The sequence below is a fragment of the Thalassophryne amazonica genome, chromosome 12, assembly GCF_902500255.1.
Source record: "Thalassophryne amazonica chromosome 12, fThaAma1.1, whole genome shotgun sequence".
Lineage (NCBI taxonomy): Eukaryota > Metazoa > Chordata > Actinopteri > Batrachoidiformes > Batrachoididae > Thalassophryne > Thalassophryne amazonica.
Genome location: NC_047114.1, coordinates 30,823,824 through 30,836,174, shown reverse-complemented (window position 1 = coordinate 30,836,174; position 12,351 = coordinate 30,823,824). Strand labels below are relative to the sequence as shown.

The 12,351-nt window shown below is 42.5% G+C and overlaps 1 protein-coding gene across 1 annotated transcript in view; it reads left to right on the top strand.

Annotated features, from left to right (window-relative positions):
* LOC117521851 (major facilitator superfamily domain-containing protein 12-like) overlaps positions 1-12,351 on the top strand; it is an 87,001-nt gene that overhangs the window by 49,616 nt on the left and 25,034 nt on the right. Inside the window, exons 3-4 of the mRNA XM_034183206.1 lie at positions 8,931-9,141; positions 9,221-9,350. Of these exons, the coding sequence (XP_034039097.1) occupies positions 8,931-9,141; positions 9,221-9,350 (341 nt within the window). The remainder of the gene's footprint in view (positions 1-8,930; positions 9,142-9,220; positions 9,351-12,351) is intronic.

Here is a 12,351-nt window from a genome sequence, read left to right as displayed (position 1 = left end):
CAGATTTGACTTATGATTTTGATTTATAAATCAAATTAATCCGGATAGAATAACTACTTTAATGTCAACTCTTAAAATGTGCATAGTGAAAATATAACACTCACTCACTCAACTGCTTTTCCGGGTTTGGGTCATGGGGGCAACAGCTCCAGCGGGGACCCCAGACTTCTCTTTCCCGTGCCACATTGACCACCTCTGACTGGGGGATCCCGAGGTGCTCCCAGGCCAGTGTGGAGATATAATCTCTCCACCTAGTCCTGGGTCTTCCCTGGGGTCTCCTCCCAGATGGATGTGCCTGGAACACCTCCCTTGGGAGGTGCCCAGGAGGCATCCTTACCAGATGCCTGAATCACCTCAACTGGCTCCTTTCAGTGCGAAGGAGCAGTGACTCTACTCCGAGCTCCCCACAGATGACCGAACTTCTCACCTTAGACACCACCCACCTTCCCGAGGAAGCCCATTTCGGCTGCTTGTACCCGCGATCTAGTTCTTTTAGTCATGACCCAACACTCATGACCATAGGTGAGAGTAGGAACAACCATTGATCGAGAGCTTCGCCTTTTGGGTCAGCTCCTTTTTCGTCACAGCAGTACGGCAGAGCGAATGCAGTACCATCCCTGCTGCGTCGATTCTCCGGCCAAGCTCACTCTCCATCGTCCCCTTACTTGTGAACAAGACCCCGAGGTACTTGAACTCCTTCACTTGGGGCAAGGCCATATTCCCTGCCCGGAGTAGGCAATCCATCAGTTTCCTGCTGAGAACCATGGCCTCAGATTTAGAGGTGCTAATCCTCATCCCAGCCGCTTCACACTCGGCTGTGAACCGATCCAGTGAGTATTGGAGGTCACCGGCCGATGAAGCCAAAGGACCACATCACCTGCAAAAAGCATTGATGAGACCCTGAGCCCACCAAACCGGAACCCTCCTCCCCCCGACTACGCCTCGATATCCTGACCATGAATATCACAAACAGGATTGGTGACAAGGCACAGCCCTGGCGGAGGCCAACCCCCACTGGAAACAAGTCCGACTTACTGCCGAGCACCCGAACACAGCTCTCGCTTTGCGAGTACAGAGATTGGATGACCCTGAGAAGGAACCCCCTCACTCTATACTCCCACAGCACCTCCCACAGTATCTCTCGGGGTACCCGGTCATACGCCTTCTCCAAGTCCACAAAACACATATAGATTGGGTGGGTATACTCCCAGGCACCTTCCAGGATCCTTGTGAGAGTAAAGAGCTGGTCGGTTGTTCCACGACCAGAACGGAACCCGCAAAATATAACACATATCTGTTAATTTTAAAACAACGCACTAATTCTGAAGATTTGAACACTAACACACACAGATGCCCAAATGGGTTATGGGTAAACTCAGCCTCTGCTCACACTGATTGGTTGACTAATGCGTTCTATGTAAAAACCAACACAAGTTAATGTAACGTGTGTGTGTGTGTGTTGGTGTTTACAAGGAAATGGGTTTTTTAAAATATGTCATTTTTTTTCATTTGTTAAAAAAAGGCATTTGCAAAACCTAAAAGTCTGTTAAGTTATGATTCAGGTCGATAACCATGTGATATAACCCAGGTCAAAATGCAGAGAACACTGCCATCTACTGGCACCCAGTTATATCACACAGTTGTCAAATCACAACTTACCCATAATCCCTTTGGGCATCTGTGTGTGTTCAAATCTTCAGAATTAGTGCATTATTTTAAAATTAACAGATATGTGTTATATTTTCACTTTGTACGTTTTAAGAGTTGACAGTGTCGTTATTCTATCCGGATTAATTTGATTTATAAATCAAAACCATAAGTCAAACCTGCTTTTCTTTTCAAGACATCTGCACTGCTGTATACTGTGAAGGATAATGAGTCTTCCCTATAGCAGTGGCCAGGGCACACAGAGACAGAAGTGCTGATTGATTGGCTGTGTTTAGGTTGTGATTGCCTTTAATTCTATCAGAAGTGCTGGCGGTGTTTAATCCTCTGGGGTCCGAGGGCATTTTTTGGACAGTTCACTCGCCTGGCATAAATGTTTTATTATTGCTTTTAACAGCTCTCCCTACATTCCACAATCAAGTTTTATGTCTCTTTTTTTCAGGACAACCTGTGCTTTCATAACATATAGGCTTTTGTTGTGTTTTATAAGTGTAATAAAGGTTTACAATCAGAAATAAGAAGGGAAAAAGTAAAGTGGAAAATAATTTTCCACACACATTTATTCAAAACACACAGCAAACTATAATAAACAACTGTTTTGACACTTTATAAAGGTAATTTGAGGTCTTGTGTGACAGACTGTACAACAAAAAAGTTCAAACAATAAACACAAATGCACATTTTGAACAATATATACAAAATGGTCTATGCGTTTTTGTTTGTCTTTATCTCAAAGCAATTTCTGTCTGCTATTACACAAAGGTTGCATCACAAACTTCTACTTCTACTGTGTTTTGGAGTGTTCTGTGCTGCTCCTAAAGCCTCGGTCCCACCGAGTGAAGAAGGAGTGAAGAAGGAGCCACGCACCCTGTTTTTTTTTTTTGTTTGTTTCATGAGCTATCGTGGCATTATAGTGGCTCAGAGTGGCTCTTAGAGGCATTATCTTCAGTTAATGAGGCTCCTCTCTGAGCGTGGCGCTAATTTCAAGATGTTCAAAATTCAGCAACAACAGCATGACACAGTTTGTGTTTGAGTTACTGCGACAGCTTAGAGGCATTTGCGTGGTGCTTACGAGTCTGCAAAAAGTCCATTATCTGTGCGCCTGGCACCTTCGCAGGATCTGAGAGGCTATTTTTGGAGCGGCTCCTCCTCTTGCGCACACAATTGCACCTGTTCTGTGCACTAGACTCTATATATTTTGTAGTGGATTAATCATTTTCTGCCAAACCTTGGATGTTGAAAACACTTTTAATCACTTCTGGCATCACAGAGGACTGTTTCATCTGGACACTTTTTTCCTCTCTTTCCTGCTCCATGTGAGATGTACACTCAACAAAAATATAAACGCAACACTTTTGGTTTTGCTTCCATTTTGTATGAGATGAACTCAAAGATCTAAAACTTTTTCCACATACACAATATCACCATTTCCCTCAAATATTGTTCACAAACCAGTCTAAATCTGTGATAGTGATCACTTCTCCTTTGCTGAGATAATCCATCCCACCTCACAGGTGTGCCATATCAAGATGCTGATTAGACACCATGATTAGTGCACAGGTGTGCCTTAGACTGCCCACAATAAAAGGCCACTCTGAAAGGTGCAGTTTTATCACACAGCACAATGCCACAGATGTCGCAAGATTTGAGGGAGCGTGCAATTGGCATGCTGACAGCAGGAATGTCAACCAGAGCTGTTGCTCGTGTATTGAATGTTCATTTCTCTACCATAAGCCGTCTCCAAAGGCGTTTCAGAGAATTTGGCAGTACATTCCAACCAGCCTCACAACCGCAGACCACGTGTAACCACACCAGCCCAGGACCTCCACATCCAGCATGTTCACCTCCAAGATCGTCTGAGACCAGCCACTCGGACAGCTGCTGAAACAATCGGTTTGCATAACCAAAGAATTTCTGCACAAACTGTCAGAAACCGTCTCAGGGAAGCTCATCTGCATGCTTGTCGTCCTCATCGGCGTCTCGACCTGACTCCAGTTCGTCGTCGTAATCGACTTGAGTGGGCAAATGCTCACATTTACTGGCGTTTGGCACGTTGGAGAGGTGTTCTCTTCACGGATGAATCCCGGTTCACACTGTTCAGGGCAGATGGCAGACAGCGTGTGTGGCGTCGTGTGGGTGAGCGGTTTTCTGATGTCAATGTTGTGGATCGAGTGGCCCATGGTGGCAGTGGGGTTATGGTATGGGCAGGCGTCTGTTATGGACGAAGAACACAGGTGCATTTTATTGATGGCATTTTGAATGCACAGAGATAACGTGACGAGATCCAGAGGCCTATTGTTGTGCCATACATCCAAGAACATCACCTCATGTTGCAGCAGGATAATGCACGGCCCCATGTTGCAAGGATCTGTACACAATTCCTGGAAGCTGAAAATGTCCCAGTTTTTGCAAGGCCGGCATACTCACCGGACATGTCACCCATTGAGCATGTTTGGGATGCTCTGGACCGGCGTATATGACAGCGTGTACCAGTTCCTGCCAATATCCAGCAACTTTGCACAGCCATTGAAGAGGAGTGGACCAACATTCCACAGGCCACAATTGACAACCTAATCAACTCTATGCGAAGGAGATGTGTTGCACTGCATGAGGCAAATGGTGGTCACACCAGATACTGACTGACCAGATTCCCCCCCCCCCCCCCCCCCCAAATAAAACAAAACTGCACCTTTCAGAGTGGCTTTTTTATTGTGGACAGTCTAAGGCACACCTGTGCCCTAATCACGGTGTCTAATCAGCATCTTGATATGGCACACCTGTGAGGTGGGATGGATTATCTCAGCAAAGGAGAAGTGCTCACTATGACAGATTTAGACTGGTTTGTGAACAATATTTGAGGGAAATGGTGATATTGTGTATGTGGAAAAAGTTTTAGATCTTTTAGTTCATCTCATACAAAATGGGAGCAAAACCAAAAGTGTTGCGTTTATATTTTTGTTGAGTGTATTTTGAACAGCTTAAGGTTATGTTTTTTATAGCTTGATAAAACAGTTCCTAGCTGTAAAAGTATGTCTGTATGTTGATGTCTGTTGTATGTGAAAGTATGTTGATTTAATATCTTGTTAATGGATCACTGTGTGTGCGCACTGAGGCAGGACCTGAGAGGCTATTTTTGGAGTGGGTCTCCTCCTTTGCACACCAAATTCCACCTGCTCTGTGCGCTGGACTCTATATAAAATAATTATTTTGTAGCGGATTAATCATTTTCTATCAAACCTTGGATGCCAAAAATACCTATAATCACTTCTGGAATTAATGGATCACATGAGCTCCGCTGTGACTGCGTAAAAGTGGATGTGTGTTTAAAGCCATGGAAGATAATAACTCCAGTGGAGCAGCTAAGAGGAGGAGCTGTGCGGCAACACGGTGGAGAACGCGCAAAAGACCGGTTTTGAAGACATAACACAAAGTTAAAAGTTGTATCATGGTGACTTGTACGCTGCGGAAGAAATAAAGAAATATATATATATATAATTGAAAATGATCCCCAGGTGTATATAATAAAACGGCCACCTCATTCTGTATGCAGAACAGCACCGCGCGCAAAAGAGCACTTTTGCAGAAATAAACAGACGAACACAAAGTCAACAGTGGAATCACGTTGTAAAAATGATTGTGCTTAAAGCCAGGGAAAAAATAAAGCCAGCAAGCCACAGATGGAACGGAAGCCAGAAAGAGCAGAGAGGCGGCTGTCCATGAAAGGTCAACAGCAGCGCACACGCAAAAGAGCGATTTTGCAGAAATAAACGGACAAACATAAAGTTTTGTGTGTTTAAAGCCCCCCGCACCCCCCCAAAAAAAAAAAAAAAGCCAGAGAGCCGTGGACCCAGCGAGGAGCACAGAGGCGGCTCTCCAGGAACCCGTGGTTCGGGTCTAGCTGGTCTGGTGCATTACAGGTGGACTGCAGCCTGGCGACCAGCGCACAACTGCGGAACTGTGATGGAGTGTCTATTTTTGGACTGCGTTTAAAAAAAAAAAAAAAAAAAAAAAAAAAAAAAGAAGGGACTTCTTTAAATGCTTCTGTGAATTGAAAACCCACACTTTGAAGGGACCAGGTGTGGGAGGGCTGGAGGTTTGGACCAAACTCATGCCTAAACGTGCGCCATCATGGCGCTATCATGGCACTACGTGGCTTAGTGTGGCTGATGCGAGCCATTCGAGGCTGTAATGACAGGTCGGTCGTGGCTCACTAGAGGCTGCTACGCGGCACATGTGGGGTACAGAGAGGCACATAGTGGCACCTTCATAGTGGATATGTGATAGATGAAAACGTGGGTCATTCTTCAAATAATCACCCCACACCCATGCGTGGCTCCTTCTTCAGCCTTCATTATTCGGTGGGACCGAGGCTTAAAGCAGCTTTCATTCACACTTTGGCCCACTTTGGCTCCTTACAGTCTGAGGAGCAGCCCTTCCCCTCGCTCCATTGATATGGTAAACAGTGCTTTACGCCGAGAAAGCAACAGAGTTATCCAGTAACTTTCACATGCAAACTAGTGGAGCAATTCTGATAGTTACACACTCTTTGTTTGAGCGTGCGAGATTGTCATCAGAGGCTCTCCGTCTGCTCCGTCTGCTTTCACTGATCACTGTGCGTAATGGCGCAGGGCGCATGGAGCCCAATAGTATGTATTCTTTGGAGCACCCAGCGGGCTATTCAAATGGGCTAACTAGTAACATATCACTCCAGAAAACGATCTTTGGATTTTCACGTGAGGTAAATCTTCCCTACGATTGGATTTTAGAAAACCATGTGACAGTGAACCAATTCCGATTGGACACTCGCATTGCGCATGTCTTTCTGTGTAGGCTCTCAGTTGTTCAGGTGGTTTCCATAGTAGAAAAGCTTGAGTCTTCGACTGGACTGGGTTGCTTGACGCGAAAACGTTTCGCTTCAAATCGCAGAAGCTTCCTCAGCTAAAATTCTTGCTCTGGTGGTCTGACTTCTGTCTTGACTCTTGTAGAGAAGAATAATCAAGAAGTCACAAAAGCTGGCATTTTAAACCTAACCAGACCCCTCCTACCGAGAGGCAGACTGCTATAGGCTAGTGACTAAACAATAGCTCTGATTAGCACCTATTGTGCTCTAGTTAGCACTCTCCTAATGACAGGGCAGCTGTCCCTCTCCTGATGGCTCCCTTGACGACTCTGCTGATGACGTGAATGACTCATTACCATGAACAAAAGACTGAAACTGCTTTGACCTGAGTACCCCATTGTAAACAGGGGATAAAGCGTGTCTCAGACCCCCTCCCCGGTTAAGGCTGGGTGTCAAAGGTTTCACAAAGAATGCCTCCGTGACCCCTCTCTCAAACCATTTCTTCTCTAGCTAATATTTTAACTTCCTTGTCCTCAAAGGTGTGGTTAGTGTCTTTAAGGTGGAGATGAACTGCAGACTGAGGTCCACTGGCGCCCTCTCTGCGGTGCTGGTATAGCCTTTTGTGTAAAGGTTGCTTAGTCTCACCTATGTAGTGTTCGTTACAGTTTTCCTGACATCTGATAGAATACACTACATTGCTCTGTTTGTAACTAGGGATCCTGTCCTTAGGGTGAACTAATTTCTGTCTCAAGGTGTTAACCGGTTTAAAGTAAACTGGGATTTTGTGCTGTTAACTTTTCAGCAAAAAAAAAGTAAGTTTCTATCTCATATCATTAAAAAGTTATTTGTAATTTAGTAAAGCTTGGTCTTAGCCGTTGTATATGACGCCGTCTGCCCCAGAGGGTTAAACTCAAAATCGGCTTGTTAGTAGCTGAGAGTGTACTGGAGACTATACTGAAAGCTTCCGAGATATATATATATATATATATATATATATATATATATATATATATATATATATATATATATCTATATATATATATATATATATATATATCTATATATATATATATATATATATATATATATATATATATATATATCTATATATATATATATATATATATATATCTATATAGAGAGAGAGAGATAGATATAGATATAGAGATATATATAGAGAGAGATAGATATAGATATAGAGATATATATATAGATATCTATAGATATCTATAGATATATATATATATATATATAGATATCTATAGATATCTATAGATATCTCTCTCTCTCTCTCTCTCTCTCTCTCTCTCTCTCTCTCTCTCTCTCTCTCTCTCTCTCTCTCTCTCTCTCTCTATATATATATATATATATATATATATATATATATATATATATATATATATATATATATATATATATATATATATATATATATATATATATATATATATATTGGTGGATTATCAGTTAGCGTTATAAAAGATAAGTTTTTGGTTAGCTGTGCCCACCACTGGCCCCACTCATACACTCCACCAATCACTCTGTGCCACATGCCCTCAAACCAGCCAATCAAAGCCCACCAGCTGGTACACCTGCAACTCATTTCACAGTGACTCTCGTCATCCCAGTCTTCCAATCAGACATTATTGCTGATAGCAGAAACACCATTAACCATGTGCAACATCTTACTTTAATGCAAATATACAATTTACATCAAACGGAAAAAGATACACACATTTCCTTCCTTCCTAATTCTGATTTTCCACCAGGCTACACAATAATTTACTTTGCAGACAGAAAAAAAAATTGTTTCACAAAACTATAAACACCAGGGTCAAAATTATTATAAATAATTTTGTTTCTGTGTGCAAAGTAAAAAATAATGTAAGCATGCAAAATACATTCCAGTAATTTTGGGTTTCAGCTTTTTTTCACCACTTTCGTCCCTGTTATAATAATAATTTCAAAAAGTAAAATAATTTGAAAGAATTTTAATAGTTTACATTTATAAACAATGTAGATTAGAAATTGTAAGTTTTGTAATTGCAGTGCTGTCAGCAGTTAAATATGAGGTCAAGAAATATGTCTTTGTTTTATTTTTTATAAAACATTTATTTTCATTGAAGTCAAGAAAGGGTGACTATAAAGTGAGTATTGGCAAAACTGGTTATCATTTTCATGTTGAGGTGGTAGGGGTTGTTGTTGGCAGCTGCTGAAAGTAAGTAAGTAAGCTAACATTTACTTTTAACATCGCGTAATCAGTACAGTAACTAAGTTACCTTTTCAAGGAGTAATCAGTAATAGCATTACTTTTTCAAAGTAATTATGGCAACACTAGTTGTGTCCATGCTGGAGATTCAGTAATAATGGTTTTGATTTTTAACCACAATCTTGCCTTTTTTTCTATCTCTCTGTCTGTCTTCAGGTACGCTGAGTGTGGTGGTGTCCTTTGGCTTCATTTTCAACCAGTGCTTCAGCTGTGACTCCCTCACCCCTCAGTGGGCCAGTTTGACCTACTTCATTCCCTTTATTGTCATCTTTCAATTCGGCTGGGCGGCCACTCAGATCTCACATCTGTCCCTCATCCCAGAGCTGGTTAGCTGTGAGCACGCTAAAGTAGAACTCACCGCGTACAGGTACACACCAGATTCACATGTCGGCACCATCAAGCTGTCCACAGGCGCTGACAAAAAGTTGTTTCCTGTCTGTGTGTAGGTATGCCTTCACGGTGATTGCCAACATAACAGTGTACGCAGTGGCCTACCTGCTGTTCCACTTCCAGGTTGGTGGGGATAACGACCCCCTCTCTGATGAACTTGGACCAGGAGATATTCCTGTCTTCAGGGTGAGAAGGGTGTAGTACTCTGGGGGGGTTCCTCTACATACCCTGTTAAATCTTGGAAACAATACACAAGATGAGCCAAAAAATATAGAGCCTATTTTATGTTTGGTCCAGTATCAAGTTCTCAGAATACCTCAATAGGGTCACTTACAATTTTAACAAAATAATAACATGTATTAAGTGACTCGTATATATGTATGCTGTTGGTGATATTAGGTGGATGGGCTAACAAATGCAGCCATCGCAATGATGTCACTAATTTGAGCTCTTCATATATTATAAACCATTTTGCTCCAGAGATAAAATACAATAAGTAGTCACACTCATGTCAAGTAAATATCAATAAATGTCTTTGCCAAACAGTAGAACGTGCTGCTGAATGACAAGAACAAACGGACAAAATAAACGGTCTGCTCCCGCGTGCTGCTACTGCAGATGTTTGGCCAACCAGGCAGCACACATCAGAAAAACAGCATGTTAACAGTCACTGTGCTTGTTTATCTAGTTCACATTGCAGCATCACATCCAAGATACCAAATTACACCAGCGATTCCTTCTCTACAAGAAGATTATAGAGAAGAACTCTGAATGATCTAATGCAAAAAAAAACAAAAAACAAAACACTCACTCACACCATTTGAGTACTTCTTTCCGTTCATATTATCACATGGCATTCTTTATACCCCCATCACTCTAGAGCACAAATGAGCCCGAATGCCATAAGAATGAGATTTGAACGACAGTTGTGCAAATTTGAGCTGTACTCGAATGCCCCGTACAGCAGTCGGCACAGTCGTGCAGACAGAGCACATGCAGTCTACATTTGTGTTGCACTTGTTTTGGAAAACATTGGAATAACGGACAATTTGCAGTCGTACCGCATTCTGACTGCCGTGTGATTACGGTACGATATTCGTATGGCAATTCATACACAATTTGAACCATTCGAATGTCTTGATCGTCCTCCCCATCATACTAGAGCACGATTGACGTACGAATGGACATTCAGACGTCATTTGTGCATATTGAGCTGCATTCACATTCCTCATACAGCATTTGTGTGGCACTTAACAAAATCTGCCAAATTTGCACACTTAGCACGAATGTAGAGAATATGCACACCACTGTCAAGCTGCATTTGAACTGGAGAAAATTTGAATGGCGGTCAAAGGGCAATCATACCGCAGTCTGACTGTATTCGGAGCATTCTGATCGCATTCGAGTGATCTGCGAAATGGATCAGGCACACCAAATACTGCCGGCATATCTCGATTGTGCCCCCTATGAGCCAGGCAGAGGAAATATTGTAGTGTGCAAAGTCTGTGGCACGCAATCATTTTGTGCACTAAATGTGAACATTGCACAATCACACCGACTGCATTGTGTGTCACAGCAAGTCAGTGTGTCTCAGAGCCGTGCTGCACCGCACACGGCTGAATAGGTTGTCACATCCATAATAGGCTCGAGATTACAGGTAAAATGACATCTCCACTTATGAGATAGATAATGTATCTGTATCATTGTGTCCAACATGCAGCTCGTCTGCTCTGTGTCAGCCTGATCCTGTCAGATCTCTGAAGCTAAGCAGAGCAGGATCTGGTTAGTACTTGGATGGGAGACCTCTTTGGAACACCAGTGGCTGTTAGTGTTTCTCCGGGTAAAACTGGAGTTGCATCCGGCGTAAAAGCTGTGCCAATTACCAATGCGGATCTGACTGTATCTGCTCTGGCGACCCCAAACAAAAACTGGGAGCAGCCGAATGAACAACAACAACAATAAGTCATTGTGTCCAACATGCGAGGCGATACATCTTCTGACACACGAGATGGACTGACAATGGATCTGTAATATCATGCTCATTCTGGACATTACGCAGTGCGGCTATCTGGATAGGGTCTAACAGGCATGATAACAGGATATTACAGATATCAGGTGGATATGACGATGGATCTGTAATATCATGCACATTATGGGTGCAAGTGGCGTGGGGCACGGAGAGGGCATGACCATGTATCTGTAACAGTCTGGTCAGGTGAGGTGTGCAGCAAGTCACTGTGTGTGATAAGGCAAGGGAAGGCTGGAGGAATGTCTCTTATCAGATACCTTAACGTTTAGATAACAGAAAGGTGACAGGGCTGTTGAACAGTACATTTAGTTCAAACAGAACTTTTAGTAAAACATGCAGTATTTATCATTTTGACAATTCCTCCCTTTGGTCATAATATCAATAAAATAATAAATCAAGCACTATATACAAATGAACATAACGTGGCATCTGCATTGTTACACTTTTGCAAAGTTAAAACAATATGTCATAAGGTTACATTCCTCAGAACATTACTGTTTTTCGTAGAACATTGACATTTCAGTAAACAGTTTCAGTAAACGTTTTCATCAAGGCAAATATAGTGTTTACATCTATATGTCATTTTCCCCAGTTTCTGTCTCTGAATCATCCATATAGTGAGAAATAAGAGCAAGTCTGAGTCTGATTCTCCTTCATTCAGTGCAGTTATACTTGTGAATTTAGATAAAAGCATATATTTCTGCTTGGGACTCCGACGAGGGCAGTCGCATCTCCTCCACTCTCCCTTATCTCTCTGTTCTCTACCTTTATCCTTCAAGTCCCTACTTCACCAGACTGTGAATTCCTCAAATTATATTGGATTCTGGATCTATTGGACTACTATTGGATTAACCATGGAATTGATCAGCTGGTCTCTGAATGCTATTGACACCATTTTTTCTACAAGAAGGTCAGGACCGGGGATCCTACCTGCCCAGATGGAACATATCCTGCGAGCTATGTCCTCGACTCCTGGGGGTCTTGGCGTGTTGCATGCTTGGCGCCTTTCTCCATTGAGGACGTCAAGTATTTATTCATTTTTGGTCTCATGGTAGCAGGGCTGGTACTTTTTGGCTTATGTGCTGCCCTGATCTACCGGAAAATTGGCAAGACAGTGGCATTAAGAACCACGGCCCCTCGCTTGTCCGTCATGATTAA